The sequence below is a fragment of the Mesoplodon mirus genome (assembly GCF_964341445.2).
Source record: "Mesoplodon mirus genome assembly, chromosome: 5".
Taxonomy (NCBI): domain Eukaryota; kingdom Metazoa; phylum Chordata; class Mammalia; order Artiodactyla; family Ziphiidae; genus Mesoplodon; species Mesoplodon mirus.
In genome coordinates, this window is record NC_138980.1 from 81,069,520 (window position 1) to 81,091,995 (window position 22,476).

At 42.0% G+C, this 22,476-nt stretch overlaps 1 protein-coding gene across 4 annotated transcripts in view; it reads left to right on the top strand.

The window, feature by feature from the left end:
* Window positions 1–22,476, top strand: part of ZNF608 (zinc finger protein 608) — a 111,406-nt gene that overhangs the window by 50,276 nt on the left and 38,654 nt on the right. For all 4 annotated transcript variants that reach the window (XM_082622806.1, XM_082622807.1, XM_082622804.1 and 1 more), the window contains one exon: window positions 46–301. In XM_082622806.1, the coding sequence (XP_082478932.1) occupies window positions 46–301 (256 nt within the window). The remainder of the gene's footprint in view (window positions 1–45; window positions 302–22,476) is intronic.

Here is a 22,476-nt window from a genome sequence, read left to right on the forward strand (position 1 = left end):
CTCCGAGCATGCAGCACCACTGCAGTAAGCCTGTCTGTCTTTCAGGTTGAGCCCCTGTTTACAGTGCCAGCACCACCGCCGCCGATTTCCAGCAGTCTCACGCCTCAGATTCTGCCCTCCTACTTTTCCCCATCTTCATCCAATATTGCAGCACCGGTTGAACAGCTTTTGGTTCGGACGCGTTCCGTGGGTGTCAATACGTGTGAAGTTGGAGTAGTGACAGAGCCAGAGTGTCTTGGGCCCTGTGAACCCGGGACCAGTGTGAATTTGGAAGGGATCGTGTGGCATGAAACAGAAGAAGGTAAATACAATTTATTTTTATCTATTTTCCCATGCCCTCTTCCTCATGATGTATGTGTGTCCACCTGTAAGGGGACTTTGCTGTGTGGTATTCAGAGAGGAGAGAAAAGTGGTTTCTATGCTCTCTTGATTTTTGTTGACATAAGAGCTCTGTTTCTCTTTTTGTTCGTGGCTGCTTTTACATTCATGGTCAGTCTGGTGTACCTCAAATTGGTTTTCCGCTTTAAGCGCTAACTTGGAAGGCCTGTGAGAAGCAGGGTGAAGGTTACCCTTTCTCCTAGGAGGTGTCATGGAAATCAGAATGGGACATAGATCTCAAGTTCATTTCCTTTTTGGTTTGCTAACAGATCTGTCTCTGTGTGGGTGTCGTTGTGTTGTTGAGGCTTATATTTCCCTTCTGAATCGACACAAGGTTCCTGCATTGAGCAGGGGCCATTGCTGTCACGTGACGGTGGCTGGTTGGTGCTGAGAGCTAATGAAACCGAGGTCAAACGCTTGAGCCCCATTTGGGCCAGTCGGTTCTTTTCTATGGCTGGAAATGTAGCACCTTCCCGGCCCCTTAACCCAGCAAGCCCTCTGGCAAGTGCTATTCATTAGTCACAAGAGAACCCAAGGTGCAAGAGAAATGGATCAGGGTGAATGTCTCATTGCTGTTGGAAATACACATCAGGTGTACGTCGTACTGACAGTGGATCCAGACCATGGTCGGCCACATCTCACATCTCATATGATCATCAAGTAGAGCGTGTTTCAGATGGCCAGTGTCCCTGACAGAGGCCAACAGATAATTACAAACTGAATATCAAGGAGAGAGCTGCATTGCTCCACGGGGGAGTGAGTAGAGGACAGCACATAAGAAAGAAGCATGGCCCGGGGTGCACCAGGGGACCAAAGGAAAATAAAAAACACAGGGGAAACATTTTTTCCTCTGAGCTGGATTGGTCAAGGATAAGGAGATGACTGCTGTCGATATCATGGTCTTTCGGGAGAGGAGTTCAGAGCAAGAATAAGGGTAATAAGAAGGATCTGAGACACAAAATCATTGTTTAGGTTCCTCTATATCAAGGGGAAGAATTGAGGGCTGAAACTCAAAGGAGAGGAAGTAAAATATATGCTCAAGAGGCTGAGTGGATGGGAAAGGAGAATATATTGGGGGTAATTGTTGGGGAAGAAAGAGTTGGGAGAAAATAGTTAAGAACAGTGACAAACTAGGGAATGAGAATTAAAAATGAAGACTGAAAATCAGGCGACAGGTGTAAGCACAGTGGTCAGAAGGCAGAAAACAGCCCAAGCTGTTTCAAGATAGGCAAAAAAAAAAAACTTAAGGGGAAAATATTTGAATTCTACATATTACATTGAATGTACTCTTCTTGTAGGATGGGTTTGGTAATTCGATTAAAATTTTTTGTGGATAGCATCAGTAAGGAAAAAGCAAGATTGAATTATGTAAGAAGCGACCAGAGAAAGGGAATGAAAGCAGTAGATACGGGGAGCTCTCTTATTTGCTCAAATAGAACTGAGCAACCGTTAAAATTTACTCTTGGTTTTAGAAATTTGGGGGGTTTTGGGGCTCCTCCCTCTTTGTACTTTTAACTGGAAAGCCATTTAAAACAGAACTACGCAACCACATTGGGAGGAATTGATGTCAGAGGAGCGGGAATTAAACCTCTCCCGTCTTGCTGGCCTGTTTAGACCCTGTTCAGTGCAAGAGGTCCATGCGGGGAGATGGCTTCTCCCTCATTGCCCGTGGGTTGTGCACCGTGCATCTTCCCTTAGATTTTCCCTAGAGCAGAAGTAGGTGGATAAGAGCTTCAGACTGGCATCTTGGAGAGAAAAGTATAGAAAAGGCATCAAGACATTAATAAGGTTAATTAGTAGAGATGACTTTCAGGAGCAAAAAGATTTTGAAAGAGTAAGGCTTAATTCCCATCAACTTGAAAATCAGATTTTCTTGTAACTTGGATAATTGACTCCTTAGGGTGGAGCACTGTCTTCCCTTTCCTAGATATGACTTGGTGCCCATCTGTATAAGGCTTGTCATGATTTTATTTATTCCAGCAGGTGATAGGACAGGTTCCCGCAGTGTGACCTTCCTGCATGGTAGATGTTGTAAAATTAAATTAAAAATGAAAGATCCAGAAAGTTTGTCGTTCTGGAACAGCTACAAGGCTTGGGTTATTTTTCACCGTGCTTAGGAGTCTGCTGGGTTTTGCCTTTTAACCTTGGCCTCTAATAAAAGATGGGATTAGTTAGGGGGGAAAAATCCGTGTTTAAAAACTATAGCAGTACATGAGTTGATCAAGAATTCTGATACTCTGGGCATGTGCTTAGAGAGCTTTCATCATCATTATTATTTAGGAGTGATGTACATAAGCCCTCCCCATTTTCCTCCTGTTCTCTGAAAATCCGTCTCCTAAGTCTGATTTGTAACTGCTCTGATCCACTGTGATCCATGCATCCCTGTGGGTGGCTTCCCTTCATTCATACGGCAGACCAGTTGCTTTAGAAGCTTTTGAGGCACAGCAGTGGAGCCCTCAGCAGCTCCAGCCTCCTTTGAATTGCCTCACATTTTCTAGGATTTGGAGTGTGTGGATATTTACTGTGGTGACAAGAAGGAGATGGAGCTGTTAATAGAGTTATTCTTGCTGAATAAACTAAACTTCTGACCTCCGTAGAATTTAAGAACTCGCCTTAGTAGAGGCCTGGGTCATTATATGTGTGTTTAATGTGTAACCATTTTCAAGAGCATTCCGTTTGCATTTTTTTTCGGTACAGTGTGTGTTTAAAGCTCTTGTACCGATTTAAAAATTAAACCCACTTGACCATTAATTTTTCCCTTTCGGGAAAAACAAAGAGAGAAACAGAACAAACACATTTGGAGCCACTTATTTGGCAGAGCTAAAAAAAGATGGATTTGGGGGGAAGTGAAGGGAAAGTAAGCTGTGGCTGTTTCTAGTATAAGTTTTCCCTAACAAAGAGCATTTGTAAAACTGTCAGTTGCCTTTGACTAATGTCTTATAGATTGAGTTGAATAAAATCTCTTCCTTCGTATTTTCGTTTTGAAGATACTGTATAACTGGTCGTGTTTTTCACAGACCCAGTTTATGTGCATTCACGCATATGTGAAGTGTGTGTGTGTCTGTGTGTGTGTGTCTGTGTATGTGTCTTAAGATCCTAGAAGTCTTAAAAGCTCCTATCTGCAGTCTTTGGGGGGAATATTGAGTGTACTTGTAATTTCGTTGGAAGGTGGTAGGGACAGCAGAACTGGAATACGAAATCCCCACTAGGTACCTAATTGTTTCTTATGCTTGGAATTCCTCATTTGAGGAGTGTTCTTTTAATCCCACTTTCCCGCTTGTATTACTGCCAGTCCATGAAGTCCTGGTTGCCTAAGAACCAAACTATGCTTCGGAATAAAGTGTTAGGAGAGAAGTTCCCTCTGGAAATAATTAGTGGGTTTCAGATCATGCTTAATAGTAGAGCAAAACTATTACTGCATTTGGATGTATAGTTATTCTACTCTGATCTTTCTTCTTTAAGGTGCATGCATAGGAGCAATGACGTATTGTACACAATTACTTGCAGATGTTAGAAAGAATTTCCTTAGCATTTCATTCCTGACATTTGGGACACACATGCCAGTGTATAGTTATTTGTTTGAAAATTTGCTCTTTTGGGGAGGGAAAAACAAAGAAAACATGGTGTATACAGCAATGTATGTAAATACCTATGTGTTGAACTTGGCTTTTTAGCTTTCGAGAATGTGTTTTCCTTTTGATTCTTATTGAATCCTGTTTCTTACTGGTTTTTTTTTTTTTTTTTTTTTTTTTTTTGCCCACCCCCAGAACATACTTGTTTTGGTTGGGTCCATTATTCATTGTTATGACTGTTGTTTACCACAGCTCTGCCATTCTGTCCTTAGGCAAAGCCACCGAAGAAAAGGAAGTGAGAGAAAGAAAACTGGTGTTTGCCAGTGATAGTGATGTCCTTTTAAACATCTGTAGGTTAGAGATAAGTGGTTCTCAACTTTGTGCCTGTGAATCACCTGGAGAGCTTTTAAACCATGCTGATGCCCAGGCACCATTCCCAGGTATCTCCATGGTCTGGGCTGGCAACTTGGTCTGGTTTGGTGACCTGCCATTGGTGTTTTTTCATATGTCCCCAGGGGCTTCTAATGTGCAAACAAGAATGAGAACCATTGTCTCAGGGGAAAGAGGGGATGTCCTGGCCCTTTGCAAGCTGCTCAACTTTTTCCCTTTAAGGAAGTCACATGTATTATTGTCTCATTTTCTCAGGTATGACATGGACAGAGACACCTGCCATGTTTACCTTACAGGGTAGATAATGTCTGTCAAGATGCTGTAGTGTGACAGGTGAGCATAGCTGTTTAATGACTGCTAATGAGAAAGAGGGTTCAGCTTTGATCCTGAACGTGAACTCCATATAGGTTTTGAGGGGCTTAATGCACAACTAACTGGCGTACCGCTCGTCCTAATTTATTAGTACGGTGGGGTGGACCTTAGTTTGTTTCTCCAGTGAGCCAGACACTGTGACTTCATCTCTGTGTGGTCTGCTGAGTTATTTTTGAAATAGTTCAGAAACCCAGAGTATTAAGGAAAGTTGATAAAAGTGGCAAATAGAAGACTGTACTCAGAAAACATTGAGAGTTTTCAGAGGGGTTGATGGGAGTACACATGATGACTTATGAGAAAACACCTAGTGTGAGAGGAAGAATGCTTGTTTATGTCAGGTCCTTCACTTGATGTTCTGTGTGTTTTCTGAGGAAAGAAAAGTGATCTTGAGAATTCATGTTTGGATTAGAGAAGTAAATGATTCTTTTTTAAACCATCAGAGATGTTCTTAAATTCTTCTGCTTTTTCTGCATCTCCAAAGTCATAAAGAGGATAGTGTTTGTGCAGTAGAGGGAGTTTCAAGCTAATTCATTAAAAAGCAAATGATCTACATAATTGACCACCGATCTCATTTTTGGTATTGTTATTCCTATTCTGCAGTACTTACTTACCAATCTTTTTGAAAAGAGAACATTCTTTTTAAATCTTGATTCAAGAGATTAAGTATTAATCCAAGCTTACTTTGTATTTTTAGTAACTGAGCATGGAGTTGGTGCAGTACTTTAATGATTGAAACACTACTGTTTGTTGAGATAGTTCCCAGTGATCTTATAAGTTCAGCTTTGACTCACAAGGGGAATAAGATGCCCACTTTCACTTCTGCATTTCATTACCTGCCATACCAGTGATGATTACAACTGTGCAGTGATGGGGAACTTTAAGATGGCTGATGGGCAGGCTCCCTATCAGCACTGTGCTCAGTGGAGGTAAACCAGCCCCTAGGATGTGAGTTTGGCAGGTGAGTATAGTTGTTTAATCACTGAGCTAATGAGAAAAAGGGTCTAGCCTTGATCCTCAGCATAAACGCCACAGAGGTTTTGAGGGGCTGAAAGAACTACTAGTTACTTCCACTCTGTGTATCGTGCTGGGCATGCTTGCTCCCCCGTCACCTTCCCGGGCCATCTTGCAGTGGTGGTTGCTGATGAAAGTATGGATTGTTTCTTGAAATTCATCACCATTGGTGGTAGAGCAGCTCAAAGGATGCCCCTTCCACAGTGTACAAGTGCTACTCATTTTCACCTGCAAAAGGCAGCCCAAATAGAAAATCAGATCCATATGTTTGCTGGACCATATGCCAGTTTAATTACCTCTGATTATTCTGTGTACAATGGTGAAAATTTTTTTAATAAACTAAAATTCGTTTGATGATGTATATTATAAACAACTACAAAGCTCATATCACAATTTTTTTTTTTTTTTTTTTTTTTTTTTTTCTTTTTGCGGTATGCGGGCCTCTCACTGTTGTGGCCTCCCCCGTTGCGGAGCACAGGCTCCGGATGCGCAGGCCCAGCGGCCATGGCTCACGGGCCCAGCCGCTCCGCGGCATATGGGATCCTCCCAGACCGGGGCACGAACCCGTATCCCCTGCATCGGCAGGCGGACTCTCAACCACTTGCGCCACCAGGGAGGCCCCACAATTTTTTTTAAAGAGTACTGAAACTAATGTTAGCAGCTTCATAGAAAAATACAGAAGGTAAAAATGGAGGCGAGGTCTTCTCATAGTAGACACTCAATAAAGATGTGCTGACTGAAGGAGAGAGTAAGGAAGGGAGGAGGGAAGCATTGTCTGGGCCATTTTCCTGAGTTTTGCTTTATGCTTTCTTGGACCTGTTTTATGCTTTTCTGATGAGGTAATGTGGCCAAAATCTGGATATGATGAGTGATTGTGCGTTGCTGGAGAGCCATAACACAGACAGTCACTTCACCTCTTGTTATTGTGAAAAATAACCTGCTATCAGGTAGGATTCAGCTTAATGTTTTTGGATCAAACATTTGTTCTTTTGTGTTATTTGTATATTTATTTTGGTGGTGACATTAGGTGTTAAGTAATGAAGTGGTAAGTTTCAAACTCACTGTATTAAAGGCATTTTGTTTCCCCTTTTGGTTGGTTGATATTGCAGCTAAATATAGTCCTGTATGTGAATACAGAATGTAAAACATTTTAAACTAAACTTTTCTTCGGACTAAGGTGTATATAGTAAAAGATTTAAGAAGTTGTCTTACAAGATTTGTGGGTGTGTGGTATTGTCCTGTGTGCTTGTTTATCTTTTCCCTGTAAAGGAGTTGGTAAAAAAATCTGAGTCTTAATATTATAGTGACTCGGAACTGAAGATACTATTTTCTAATTACAAAATTCACACAGTCTCATGGGTTGCAAAGAATAGCTGTTGGCCCATCTGGATTGAAATATGAATTAAAATATTCCATTGACTTTTTAAAATACAATTTTTTATAGCAGCTTCTCGAGCTATAATTTACATAACATACAATCCATCCGTTTAAAGTGTAAAACTTGATGGCTTTTTAGTGTATTCAGAGTTGTGTAACCATCACCACAATTAATTCTAGAACATTTTCTTTACACTCCAAGAAACCCTGTATTCATTAGCAGTCACTACCACTTACCCCAGTTCCCCATTTTGTAGACTTTTACATCTTTGTCCTTACCTGATTCTTTGCTGTTTTTATGTGTAAATATGCGTGTTTTATGGATAAGAGAAAGGCTTGTTGAGCATTTACTCTGTGCCAGGCACTGTGCTGGGCATGCTTGCTAGGTAATTTCCTTCAGTCCTCAGGACAAAATCCAAAGTGAGCTCACTCTTATTATATTTTATTTTTTTTTTTAAATTTTTATTGGAGTATCATTGATTTACAATGTTGGGTTACCATGTTTTAAAAGAGGAGACTTAGAAAGGGATTCACCTGTGCAAGGCAGCACACCTGGTGAGGGAATTTGAACCTATAGTGGTTGGACTCCTAGAGCCCTTGCTCTTCACACCTCCTCCTGGGTGTTCTGGATTTCTGTCACTGCTCGAAAGACCCTGTATATCTCTCAAAGTGCTCTTTGGAGAGAGGGAGTAAAAAGTGATGTAATAGCTGGAGTTTTTATTTTTGTGTGTGGAATGATAGGAAATTCTTTATAGGTCTAGCGTCTGATTTTGGCAGGAGTCATTGAATCAGCTTTAGCTGGGTTGCTGTATACAAACCATCCCTTTCATCCCCACTATGCTGTAAGCTTCCTTAGCGCACAAATCCCATCTGTTTTGTTCACTGTTGGATCCCCGGCGCCTGGCACAGAGTAAGTACGCCATACATATTTGTTAAATGTTGAGTAAATTCGCAAAACAAAGTGATATGGTCTTGATACCTGTTTAAGTTTGAATAGTGTCGCTTTCTACTCAGGAATATGCTACTTTTAAATTAAGTTTGGCCTACACAATCTGGAAAATAGAGTTCCAGAAATCTACTTTGTCACTGATTTTCTTTAAAGCCATTATAAAAATCTGACAATGTTTTTATTGTCTTTCAACTTCCAACCTTGCTGTTATTAGACTTATTTCCACAAAAAAGGAGAAACAAAATATTTGGCGTGCTTCGTCCCTTCAATCATTTATATCCTCAATCTGGTTTTAATTTTTTGATTATAAAAGAAATACATGGCTATTTTAAGACATTTGGGGGAAAGAAAGAAAAAAGAAGAAAAAAATCTTCTATGATCTCACTATTCAGGCAGGTACTTCAATTTGTTGATTTCTTTCTTAACTTTTTAAATATCTATTTAAAAAAATGTAATGGAGATCATTCGGTAGTATACTTTTGAATATTTCTTTCTCTTCTTTTAATCCTAACATTAAAAGATAAGCATTTCTGATGTTATTAAAATACTTTCTAAAATATATTACATTGATATAAAATATTACATAAAATGGGCGCAAAAGTTTTAAATTCCTCTCATGGCAGCTATTTACATTGCCTCAACTCCTTAGATAGCTGTCGGCACTGCGTCTTTGTGCATGAAGTTTTTGTATTGTTTTATGGACTTGCGAATATTATGCTAGCATCAGTTTTCAAGAAGCAAAATTGCTGAGTCCAGGACACAGGCGTTTTTAATGCACTGGAAGACATTAACCACTTAACCACTTTCCCAAAAGGCTGAACCGGTTCACACTGCCCGGTGGAGTGCCCTCCTCTCTTACCTTTCCCAACTGTGGCCTCAGTGACATTTTGATGACAAAAGGCATGAGGTTGTAAGACCAATGCATAGCTTGCAGTGCCCATATCCAGGGTCCTGTCCTAGATAGAATGGGAATGGGACTTTCCCCTTGTAGTAAATATCAAAATGGTCCAGGCTGAGAAGGCAGGTGTGCAAGTGAAGTGATGTTCCCAGGAGAGCGTGCCGCCGGGGCTTTGCCTGGTGGAGGGCTTTGCTCTGGATGGAGGGAGCTTCAGATTTCACTCCTGCTTGTGTCTAGAATGACATTTTACAGCTTTTTTTTCTCCCAGTGAAAGAAGTTAAAGAGACTTTTAGATCTGAGGAATTCAAACACCCAGGGGAGAAAATTAGCCTGTCAAGCCTCCATTCTGAATTGGTAGGAATCTAAGTCACTCATGTTTCTGTCTCTGCAAACATCTTTCTTTTGGGTTCTTCTTCAGAATAAGGACAGGCGAAGGACAGGATCTTTATAGGAAAACCTTTGCGCCGCATGGTTTGTTGATAACATATAGCTTGTCACTTGCCAGATGCCGGCAGTTTTCGGATTTCTCTGTGGCACACTCCAGCCCTGCCCCGCCCCCAGCATTCCATTTCCTCTCATAGCCCCTTCCCTTGGCAGCCTCTGTGTATAGACACAGCAGGAGGAAGAACTATCCAGGTAGTTTTTAAAAGTAATACCTACCAAAGCATTCCCATATGTACCCAGGCCTTCTGTTTTCAGAGAAGTTAGGCTAATATTTCCCAGGCAAAAGCAAACTAAGCTGTAGGGAGAAGGAATAGCATAAATTGCAAAAAAGCTGTTCTCAGCAAAGTTGGGAGAATTAGGCTCATGGGCACAATTACAGAGTAACCAGTGAAGTCTGATGGAACAGCCCGGAGACCCAAGAGGGGGGTGGATAAAAAGTGATATGAGACTTCCGGGTGGGACCACAGTGCGGCGGCGGGGCAGGGGCTGGCACCTCCCGCAGCAACCTTGGCGTATACCGGCCTCACCGTGCCTCTCATCGTGATGAGCGTGTTCTGGGGCTTCGTCGGCTTTCTGGTGCCCTGGTTCATCCCTAAGGGTCCCAACCGGGGAGTTATCATCACCATGTTGGTGACCTGTTCCGTTTGCTGCTATCTCTTGTCACGAAGAGAACTCCTCTAGATGCAAAATCACCTCCATACCCAGACCACCTTCCTTGACTCGCCCACTTTGGCTGTCAGCTGCCTTAAACGTTCCCACCACATTTGAATATCTTATTCTACAATGCAGTATTTTTTCCTGTCACCTTTTTTACACTTTGATGAATGATGTGCCTATTGAATCTAAACTGTGCTGCCTCTATAAAGTGTTTATGTACTGTTTGGAGATAGAAAGTGCTGTTCTTCTAAGAAATAACATTACTCTCTCCTGGGAAACTGGATTTGAAGATGGCTCCTGCCTGCTCACAACATGAGAATCAGCGAAGTGTTTAAAAACTATTACATGACAGTAAGACTCCAGTGGGGCAGTCAGTAGGAGAACATGTTCAGAGGGAAAATCTGTCCCACCAGAATTATACCAAAGTATATTTTCAGGATGAGTTTCTTATTTCTGCCCTCCTTTGGAATAAATTATTTTTCTGCTCTCTATGGAAAAAAAAAAAAAAAAAAAAAAAAAAAAGTGATATGAGAGGCTTCCCTGGTGGCGCAGTGGTTGAGAGTCCGCCTGCCGATGCAGGAGACGCGGGTTCGTGCCCCGGTCTGGGGAGATCCCACATGCCGCGGAGCGGCTGGGCCCATGAGCCATGGCCACTGAGCCTGCGCGTCCGGAGCCTGTGCTCCGCAAAGGGAGAGGCCACAACAGTGAGAGGCCCGCGTACTGCAAAAAAAGAAAAAAAGAAAAAAAAAAAAAGTGATATGAGGTAGGCAAGACCCTTACTGCTCACTTGATAATTGCTTTTAACTGAATAGTAAACCGAGCAATTATGTACTCACCACACCCATATACATATATTCATTTCCTAATGATGCCTTCTGACTCAAATATATATTTGAGACACTTTCATAGTATTGCAGTCCTCGGGTGTTAGAAGTATGGCTGTTTCCTTTACATGGCACATGACACATTTGGCAGGCCTGAACAATTAAACAGTTTTGCCCCAGGAACTTTACATTGCTCTGCCAACACCATATAATTAGCATCTCATTTATGTGGAAAACTCCTGTAATTAGCCCTATTATTCTTCTAGAGAAACTGGGGTCCAGACAGTCTAAATAAAGTGACTGTGTACCCTTTCTGGATTTCTAGATTCTACCTAAAATGATCAGCCTTGCCTAGTTTTAAGTCTGTGTTTGTTGATGTATGTGTGGATGAATATAACCAGTTATTTTAAAAATATGCTAAAAGGCAAATAAACATTTGCTTGTCAGTTTGAGGTTTTGACTGAAATGTGGGAACTCAATTCGGCTTATAGAGGGAAATGTTTTTTAAAAATTTAATATTCACCAAATATTTTTACAAAAATACCCCAAATGTCATTTTCGACTCCATATTTCCTAACAAGAAAAAAAAAAAAATGGCCCAGCACTTCCCATGCGTCAGAGGCGGTACCACATGTTCTTCTGGCTCAGTGGGCAGCCTGTTCCCGCCAGCCCTTCAGGGGCTCACACGTGCATCTGCACCGTTGGTATGTTGCCATGTCGATGTCTTCTTGGTATCCACATTGACAGACAACTTTTGAAGGAAGTCAAGTTGAAAGAGCTGACTACGGAGAACATTTAATATGTCTTATTTCGCCTGAGTAGCAGCAGAGACCGACTTGTTTAAAGAGAGCCAACGAAGACTGCTTTCCACCACTTTCTGCAGCTTCAGGAGAAGACCCAGTAGCCCTTCAGGATATGAAAAGCCTCCCAGTTCCAGCCAGTGCTCTCAGAGAGCTGCTTCTTACCAGCACCTCGAATATATACATACGGAATTCTTTCTAGTTCAAACAAACCTGTAGAGGGTGGATGCTGGAAGAGGAGAAGAACCATCATTAGGGTCAAGGGCATTGGCTGGGCGCTCTCTGAACCTGGAACCGGGGTGGCTGCAGTAAGCAAGCATGTGAGAGGAGCTTTGAGTTCCAGAAGTCTTCGAATAGTCAAGGGCAGACAAGTTAGGAGGCCGTAGACCGGAACTGGGGCAGGCTGCTTTGCAAAAGCACCAGTGCCACGTTGTTGTCTCTTCCTTAAGACCTCTGCTTGGTAGGGGGACTAAAAGGCATTATACATTCACAGGGAGTTCTAAAAAATGTTAAGTGCTAAGTGAAACAGATGACCCGATTAGGGGAACGGGGGGTCAGTTTTCAAAGAAGCAGAATGCAGTGAGCTACTTAAAATTATATTGACTGCACATTTATCTTCAGTGATTCAGAAGGAGACTGTTAACCTCAAACCCTCAGCCAGTTACTAGAGAATCTCTGAAGTGTATTCCCTCTAGGACATCTCACTTTATATCTGGCTTTTGAATTAAATACCTTCTAAAAGTAAATATCATCAGTCGTACCAGCCCACCTTGCATTTTCTTGCAGTAGCACATTTCCAAGTATGGAATTTCAACAAAGCATAACATATGTTGAGTGTGACCGTTAAGTATTTGAGGCCGTGGTTAGCATCACCATCCTCATTTTCTCAAAGCGAGGAAAATGGAGTCTGGGGAATTTTTGACTGGGGTGGAAATCAAGGCAGGGTCTAAAGGAGAATCAAGTGCCACAGAGTTCCAGTAGCTTCAGTGATGGCGTGGGAGGAATCTAGTCTTGCCGACATACCCTCACCTCAAGGTTTCAGAAGGTTATGGGCTGGACTGTACTGATCCCCTCCTCTGAGGAGTCATTCAGCTAACCCAAATTCTCTGGGGTCTGTGTTCTGTCTCGTTGATAAGCCCTTTTTTCTTCACGTTTGACTCTCACCCTGATCACTCGTGATCAGTAGAGTCAAGCTTTATACTACATTTCACCCAAGGGAGATGCAGATCTCTGCCAGAGGGGTAGCCACCCTTCACTTGGGTACATTTACTCAGGGTAAACCTTTGCATATTTTGGGAAGTAGAAAGAGAAGTCTGGTGTTTAAAAAGGAATATTAGGGAATTGTCAGGGAGCCGAAATTTGTGTTGTTCATTCACTCTGCAAATTCTGGCAGCTTCAACTTGTTATGATTCAGTGTTTGGTGTCATTGCCCTGTTTATTTCATTGTGATTATGAATGAAAAGTGACAAGGGATAGCAGGAGTGCCAGGCCTGTTGGTAAGCATAATGTGATTGATTAGAACCCAAAAGAGGGTCAGTTTTCAAAGAAGGCAGCCAAAGCCTTTCTTCTATTGCACATGAACTTCTTCTTCTTCTTCTTTTTTGGCTACTTGAATAGTGAAAAGTATTTAGAGTGACAGTACCTGAATAAAAAAAAGTATGTTGAGTGGCTATGTGCCTTTATAGTCCCCCATGATAACTAAACAAAAGGAACATTTTTATACTTCATACAAAATACTGTGTATCAAGATTTTCTGGAAGGGCACAGTTGCATAAATCAAGAAACACCTGTAATATTTTTATTAAAAATTCTCCTTTATCCTCTTGGCTGCAGTGGTTCTGATACCTGTCCATTTAGCAGATTTTTAAAAATGTATTGTTGCAGAACCCTCAAGGGTTCTTGGTGTTGCAGTTTGTGTCAGCTACTAGACAAATGGTTTTTGAGAAAAGATGTGTGACTAAACCACGAGAAAAACAAGATTAAAACATAATGGTGTGATTGCTATTACTTTGGGGATGCTAGAACGTATTGGTCTTAAGAGCAAAGGGGGACTCGTTGAAAGGAAAAGGAAAACTGTGTGACTAACTAATAATGGTAACTTCCACTTCCCACGGTCCCCATTTGTTATAAAAGTGTACCTGTATATAATGAACTAATGAAGTTCTTTGAGAGTATTTGTTTCTTCTTCAGCTTTTCCTAAAATAGTTCTTGTTCACTGTGAAAGCTAATGTATTTACATAAGCTAAATAATATGATGTAGTTCAGAAATGCCTTTGGACTTGTAGGGAAGCTTGACAAGGTACCAGGGAAAACCAGAACCCTAGAAAATAGCACTAGACCAGGTATCAAGAGAACCAGGGTGTTGTCTCACTTTCCTCCTGTGTGAAAATGGGGGGTGGGGTTTAGAGTACATCCTCTCTTGAAGATACCTGAAGTTTGGGGAGCAAAGGAACATGAATATCTTAGAGTGTTCTTGCCAGAATTATTTTGGACTTAAAGGATCCGGAACAGAATTCTTAGGACACAGCCTTGATGGTATTACTCTTAAATCACCCTCTGGGTTAGTGCCAGGTTCTGTTGAACAGGTAGGGGTGGCCTGAGTCTCCAGAAATGAATCTGTTCACTCATATCATTTATTGAACTTTTAGCAGTTGTGCAGATAAAGTGGAGTCTGGTCTGAGTTTGGCTGACATTTATTTTATGCTCTGATACACTCCAAGGAAGAATGAACACGTTGAAGATGTTATCTGATAAGATTCCTAAAAGGTAGAATCCTCACAATTTCATTAGCAGGTTTCAAGCCCTTGGTCATTTGCCTGCTCAAGGTCCAACAACTTCTAGCTCTGCTCTATCTACAGCTGGTTAAGACTCCCTAAAATGCCCAGATGACTGCTGTGATAATAGAGAATTGATTGGATGCATGAGAGTAAACACATACATGTAGTTTAGTTTAATTTTTCACTTTTTTAAAAATTATTGAAGTATAGTTGATTTACAGTGTTGTGTTAGTTTCTAGCATATAGCAAAGTGATTCAGTTTATATATATATATATGGTATATATAATGTATATATATCACATATATACACATGTGTATATATATTCTTTTTCATTATGGTTTATTACAGGGTATTGAATATAGTTCCCTGTGCTGTACAGTAGGACCTTGTTGTTTACCTGTTTTATGTATAGTAGTTTGTATCTGCTAATCCCAAACTCCTGATTTATCCCTCCCCCACCCCCTTTCCCCTTTGTTAACCATAAGTTTGTTTTCTGTGTCTGTGAGTCTGTTTCTGTTTTGTAAATAAGTTCATTTGTGTAATATTTTAGATTCCACATATAAGTGATATCATGTGATATTTGTCATTCTCCTTCTGACTGACTTCACTTAGTATGATAATCTCCAGGTCCATCCATGTTGCTGAAAATGGCATTGCAGTATTTCATTCCTTTTTATGGCTGAGTAGTATTCCATTGTGTGGATGTGCTTTCCATGTACACTACATCTTCTTTATCCATTCATCTGTTGATGGACATTTAGATTGCTTCCATGTCTTGGCTTTTGTAAATAGCACTACTATGAACATAGGGGTGCATGTATCTTTTTGAATTAGAGTTTTCTCTGGATATATGTCCAGGAGTAGGATTACTGGACCATATGGCAACTCTATTTTTAGTTTTTTAAGGAATCTCTATACTGTTCTCCATAGTGAGACCACCAGCTCACATTCCCACCAACAGTGTAGGAGGCTTCCCTTTTCTCCACATTCTCTCCAGCATTTGTTATTTGTAGACTTTTTGATGATGGCCATTCTGACTGGTGTGAGGTCGTGCCTCACTGTAGTTTTGATTTGCATTTCTCTAGTAATTAATGATGTTGAGCATCTTTTCATGTGCCTATTGGCCATCTTTATGTCTTCCTTGGAGAAATGTCTCTTTAGGTGTTCTGCCCATTTTTTGATTGGGCTGTTTGTTTTTTTGTTATTGAGTTGTATGAGCTGTTTGTATATTTTGGAAATTAATCTCTTGTCGGTTGTATCATTTGCAAATAGTTTCTCCCTTTCTGTAGGTTGTCTTTTCATTTTGTTTAGTTTCCTTTTCTATGCAAAAGCTTATAAGTTTGATTCCGTCCCATTTGTTTATTTTTGCTTTTGTTTCTTTTGCCTTGGGAGACTGACCTAAGAAAATCTTTTTAACTTTTAATCTGATTATACATGTGTATAGTTTAAAAAGCAACATAGTTCTCCGAGGCCCATAACTAACCCAGCAGTTTCTTGTTCCACCTTTTCCTCACCCAGCTCCTCCTTGCCTGAGGCAACTAACTACTTTCAACTCTTTTCATTGATATTTTTCTCTCTATTTTGAAAGCAGTTGTTTACATGGCTATTTCTTATATTTCAGTTTTAGGTTTTTTTGTATTAACTTCTTATTATAGAAGATGGTTCAGCTCTCTTACTCCCCTCCCTCCCAACACAAAAGACAGTAAAATGTCTTCTACTGCCTCCCATCCTCCCAATATAGTTATGAGTTATCTATTGCTGTGTAACAAATCACTCCAAAACATAGTAAGTTAAAACAGCGAACATTTATTATCTCATAGTTTCCATGGGCCAACAATCTGGGAGCAGCTTAGCTGGGTGCTTCTGGCCCAGGCTGTCAATCAGTCTGTGGGACTGGGGCCACAGTAAACTGAAGGCCGGACTGGGGCTGCAGGACCCACCTCTCATCTCACTTACTTGGTCGTTGGTGAGCTTTTAATTCTTCAGGGGCTGTTGAACTGACCTTAATTCCCTGCAGTGCCCCATGAGCCTCTCTGTAGGGCTGCCTGTAGCATGGCAGCTTATTTCCCCAGCAAGACCCAGGAGACAGCTAGCCCAAGATGGGCTGGAGTCCTTGTATAAATGTTAGAAATGACAACTGTTCGCTTCTGCCATTTATCCTAGTCATAAGAAGTGAGGAGGTCCAGCTCAAACTCAATCTGGGGCAGAGCATCACATAAGGATGTGAATAGGAAGAAGCAGGGTCTTTAGAGGCCAGCATAGAGGCTGTCCTCCACAAGAAATTTCAGGTTAGGTCAATATCCAGTGTTAACGTTATCATGACTATGCATATATTATTCACAACACAGCCATGTACTATGATTACCCTTCTTTCCTCATCCAGCTTTCTCCCTGGAGGTAATTGTCTTGTTTTTTGTTTGCTTAATGTTCTATGTGCCCATCACTAACTCACCACAAACTATCATGCCAGCATTATAAACTGCCTCTCAATTTGTTGCAGTACATCAAGCATTTCTAGACACTGTATCTTTCGGGGCAGTCTCTCTGGAGTCTTCTGATCTGCTCCGATCTGGTCTGATAGCTCAGGCCTTATGTAGAGGTATGAAAATCAGAGCTTTCTCTCGTACATGCTGAAGATTCATTCCATTTGCCCTTTAGGTTGGATACCCTATTTTCTGGGTCTGTGTACTCTTCTCTCTTGCTTTTTTGTCCCTTCATTCTGGTGAAACACGTCTCCCAGTAGCTTCCTAAGAAGGGGTTCATGGGAAGTACAAGTTTTGAAATCTTTTTTTTTTTTTTTTAAGCCACATATATATTTTATTTATTTATTTATTTATTTGTTTGTTTGCGGTACGCGGGCCTCTCACTGTTGTGGCCTCTCCCGTTGCGGAGCACAGGCTCTGGACGCGCAGGCTTAGCGGCCATGGCTCACGGGCCCAGCCGCTCCGCGGCATGTGGGATCTTCCCGGACCGGGGCATGAACCCGTGTCCCCTGCATCGGCAGGCGGACTCTCAACCACTGCGCCACCAGGGAAGCCCCAAGTTTTGAAATCTTGACGTTTGAACATGTTTTCCTTCTACCCTCTCACTTGATTGATAACAGTGGCTCCATGAAGAATTGGTTAAAATCATTTTCTCTCAAGGCTCCATAACTTTGAGCCACCCAGTGTTGTCTTGGACAAGTCCAACACCGTCCTGATTTGAGGTCCTGTTTGATACCTGCTTGTTCGCCCAACTCCCAAGCCTTCGTCTTTCCCTTGTCCCCAGCATTCTGACATTTCTCAGTGACATCCTTCTTTAATTTGTTGTACTGTACTTGGTCCTGTCACTGGAAACGCAGGCCCTATGGGGTTGGAAGTCTTGTAGATGTATTTCTTTGGAAAGGATGTAAAATCTGTTTCTGTGTTCTCTGTTTTTGGAGCTCCTTTTATGTAGAAGTTGAACCTCCTGTATCCATCTTCTACTTTTCTCATCTTTTCCCTCCTTTTTCAGATCTCTGGCTTAATAGGTTTTCTGATTTGGGGAGATTTTCTCAACTTTATATTTCAGTTTTTACATTGAAAAGGAGATCCGTTCTCCTAGAATTTTCATTTCTAAAAGCTCTTATTGTTACTGGAATTGTTTCCTTAAAAGCCTCCTATTCTAGTTTCATGAATGCAGTGTCTGCTCATTTCCCCAAAGGTATTAATTACCCTCCCTCTCTCTTTCCTTCCCTTCTCCCCCTCTTTTTATTCTCTTAGCATTGTTTTTTCTAATTTCTCTTAAGTTCCTTTTTTAGTTTGTGTTTGTTTTGGCCCCTGTCTTCAGTGTTGGAGATTTTCCTCAGATGCCTGACGTGCCTTCGCTGACAGTGAATGTTATGCTAAGAAGCTAGTTTGAGGTTTCACATGCTTGGGTGGACCTTTTTTTTTTTTTTTTTTGCGGTATGCGGGCCTCTCACTGTTGTGGCCTCTCCCGGGCCTCTCACTGTTGTGGCCTCTCCCGCTGTGGAGCACAGGCTCCGGACGCGCAGGCTCAGCGGCCATGGCTCACGGGCCCAGCTGCTCCGTGGCATGTGGGATCTTCCCGGACCGGGGCACGAACCCATGTCCCCTGCATCAGCAGGCGGACTCTCAACCACTGCGCCACCAGGGAAGCCCATGTGGACCTTTTTGATGGTGTAGGGAGGTCTGGGTAGATCGTTTCTCTAGAGATCTCCCAGCTGCCTTTTCTCTTGCTTTGATCAGTTTCCCTAGAAAAGCCTTCTCTGATTTCCTAGCTACCAGCTTTTAGGGTACCCATTTCAGGGGAAAATGGGTGAAGGTTTCACTCTCCATTGTATAAAAAATCTCATCTTCCTGTTTTCTTAGTAACTATGATATTATCTCCATTATACAGATGAGAAAACTCTTAAAAGAGGCTTAAGTTCCTTTGTTGAGTTTTCTTGGTAGCTGCCGTTTATTTCACGGCCTGAAATTGAGATAACTTCAGGTGATTTGGAATGCGCCGTCATAGCAATCACTTCTATAGAGAGATCAAGTCATTTAATTTATTATTGTCATGGTTTACTTGGCCTATTCCCCCACCCCCCGCCCCAAATTGTGGCTTTAGTTACGCTTGGTTTTCAGACAGACTCTAAGTTTGGGAACTTAAAACAGTGGCATATAAATGAAACAGCAAACCGCCTTTTTTGTTTGGCTATTCGTTATCTAAACAAAAGAAATTCAGTAGCTTTTGGAATGGACAGATTCTTCCCTAACCTCTGCTCTACCCACCTCCCTTCTGGGTCCTGGCCAGATCATTATTTTGGGCTTGAACTCTGTTCTTCTTATCTTCGTTTAGCAACATGAGTTGTTCACCAAGCTGGTTTTTCACAAATTCCTTTCAGTGTTTGTAGCAAAACTCTTATCCCCCTGGTTTTGACTAACCCTTTAACATCTGCACCTCTAAGACTCTGAAGTTGAGACAGACCTCATAAGCACTTCCTTCTACAAAGAACAGCTGTGTTGAAGACACCTCATGAAAGCCAAGGTCCCTTGACCATGTCCTGTAGTAGAACCAGGCCCCAGGGTTATCTGGAAACACTCTACTCACTTAACCAACGCACATGCAATTACTTGCATTTCCAAGTTTTTCTTCTCACCCTGGAAAGGAGCTTTTTCCTTTAGTCCACCTACTTTTGTATAATGAAGGGTACTTACCTTCTTTATTGAGTATAAAGACTGTAAAAGTTGATTGTAAATATCACATCCATATCTTACTGTGAGGCATTTTTTTGTCTGTCTGGTGTGTGCATGTATCCCTAGTGCCAAGCACATGGGTAAGCAGCCAGTAAATAAGTGTTGTCTGAGTGAATGCATGGTGAAGAGAAAGGAGGTCAAGTTAGCCCATGACTTTATTTTTTTAATTAATTAATTTTTAATTTTTGTTAGCGTGTAGTTGATTTACAGGGTTGCGTTAGTTTCTGCTGTACAGCAAAGGGTATCAGTTCTACATATGTCCATTCTTCTTTAGATTCTTTTCCCATATAGGTCATTGCAGAGTATTGAGAAGAGTTTTGCCCATGACTTTAAAACCACCCCCCTCCGCCTGTCGCCCCTCCCCGTTGCTCAAACCCACGTTGGCTCTCACAGGGATCTTGTGGGGCTTTTGCACGGTTCTGCCGGTCTAGTCAGTAAGGCGACAGGCAGTAAGCTGCAGGAAACATTTTTATATCCCTGAAAGTGTTATCTTCGAGGAGCATAGTTTGTAATATTGGAGTGAAAAGAAGCCTTCTTTGAGAGGATTGGCTTGATGCAGGCAAAGCTGCTAATTTGTTTTCAGCTTCAAGGAGATTTAGAGCCTTGACCTCCATAGCAGTAGCTCACGGTGGAATTGTTTTCCTGCTTCTTCATCTAAGTCTCCTGCAGGACAGTAGGGAAGGCTGGACGTTTACAGAGCTGGCAGCAAGAGATTCTTCTTTTGCAGACAGTCGTGGAGATTTGTTGCCCGGGACTTTTCTGACTTAATGGTGTGCTCTTGGGAAAATACACTAATCTGTTTTCATATCTGAGGGCAACCACAGAACCTCCCATGGGAAGGCCAACTGGCGTCCAACTGGTGTCCGGTCACTTACCTGCTGGGAAGGGAAGCATCAGAGTGAAAGTTCTTGCCCACTCGCCTGAGCAGAGCTGTTATCAGGCCTGCCTGAAGTAGATAGCGTACAAAAACACCCACATCCAGCAACCAACGTGCGACGTCAGCAAATGCAGTCGGATTCGAACTTGACCAGGTCGCATCCGGGCTTTGCCCACCAGCTGGAGGTACGAGAGTGGGAACTGAGATGACAGCCCATTGTCGTCGAGGCGACACTTCCAAGATGTCCTTTCTGGCCCCTGGTTAAGCCCTCAGCCTGTTTAGACTTTTACAGGAACCCACCAGTGGTACTTAAAAGGGGACCATAGAAACAGAAACTCTAGTGGGTGGTTATGTTTGTACACTCTTGGTCAGAACTTTCGTTATTATGTGGATTTCTACAGTTAATTCGATTACTTTTAGTCTTTCACAGTTCACTGAGATTTTGTCCCAAAGTGGAGGCGTTTGGGTACTGAGGGTTGAAGTTTTAGCATTTCTTGGTAACGCCTGGATCAACATTCTAGGAATTTGCTTCATCGATGCCAGCTTTCCTTTTTTGGCAATGGAAGACGTGTGAATAATGCCTTCTTTGAAGCTCGAAGGCACACAATGAGCTTAAGAACTCTCTAATTGAACTTTACAAGCTGAGGGGGCCGTGTTGGACTTACGGGCTGCATTTGAACAAACTTCTAGTCACCATAATTTAGTAAGGGTTAGCTGCCAGAAGCCATGTGGGGCTTTATTTGATCCATTTATGAATTAAGAGCCTTCAGTAAATTAATTACCTTATATTGGGGCTAATAAAAGCTGCAGGATGAGAAGGCCTTTGGGTTCTTGTGTGGAGGGGGACCGGGACAGAGCTGCTTCCTGGTGTGGGAGCCTTTCCTGGCCCCGGGCCTTCCGAGATGCTGGGGGTGGGTGGGAATGGTGTTCGTGCTCTGTGTCCAGCGAAGAGGCATTGGAGCCACTTTTGGCTCTGCAACTGCGGGAAGGCTGTGCTTTATTGATCATAATAAGCTGTTCTGTCTTATTAAAGTTGCATCATGGAGTCTGGTTTTTAGGAGCCCTATTGAGACTTAGTCGCAGAAGAAGCGATTTGCTTGTATTTTCCGACAGTTAACAGGCCAAGCAGATGGGAGAGCAGACCTGAAATAGTTGCGTTGGCTGCCTGCCACCGGTCTGTGAATTTTGATTTGCATGGATATGTAATAGTTTGATTTTTCCCTTTTTTGGAAGTTCTTGCCTCTGAGCCTTGGGGAAATTAATCCTTGGTTTCCTGCGGAAGGCCCCCTTGGAAGCGAATGTTGCCAAGATGGGCCACACAAGCCCCTGTGCCAGGTTGGGCAGATCAGGACACCACCGGCCCCGTGTTATCAGGAAAGGGCCAGCCCCGGCGTCCCACGGCTTTTCAGGGAAAACTGCTTCCACTCACTATTTGCCGTGCGTTTTCAGGTGTTTTCCTTTTCTTCAGCTTATGTTCATCAACACACTGAATAACTGAAGAAAGGATGTTAAACTTACACTTCCAACGAGACATTTATATACAATTGTGAAATGAGCCAGAGCCTCATGTGGGCAAAGATGATCTGAGTTCTTGCTCAGTCAGTTTTAAAAACTTGTTTTGTTAAATATATGGAAAATACTATTTTAAACCCATGTGTAAGGTATAAAGAACAGCGTGAAAGCAAACATGTATTTCCTGCCACCTAGATGCAGAAATAGAAAATTGTAGTTTTAGGACCTTTGAAACCCCCCGATGGCCCTTCCTTCATCCCACTCTGCTGCTTCTTCTCTCTATCTCTTTTTTTATTTTTATTTTATAGATATCACTCCTTTTTTAAAAAAAAATTATATTTATTTATTTTTGGCTGCGTTGGGTCTTCATTGCTGCACACAGGCTTTCTCTAGTTGCGGTGAGCAGGGGCTACTCTT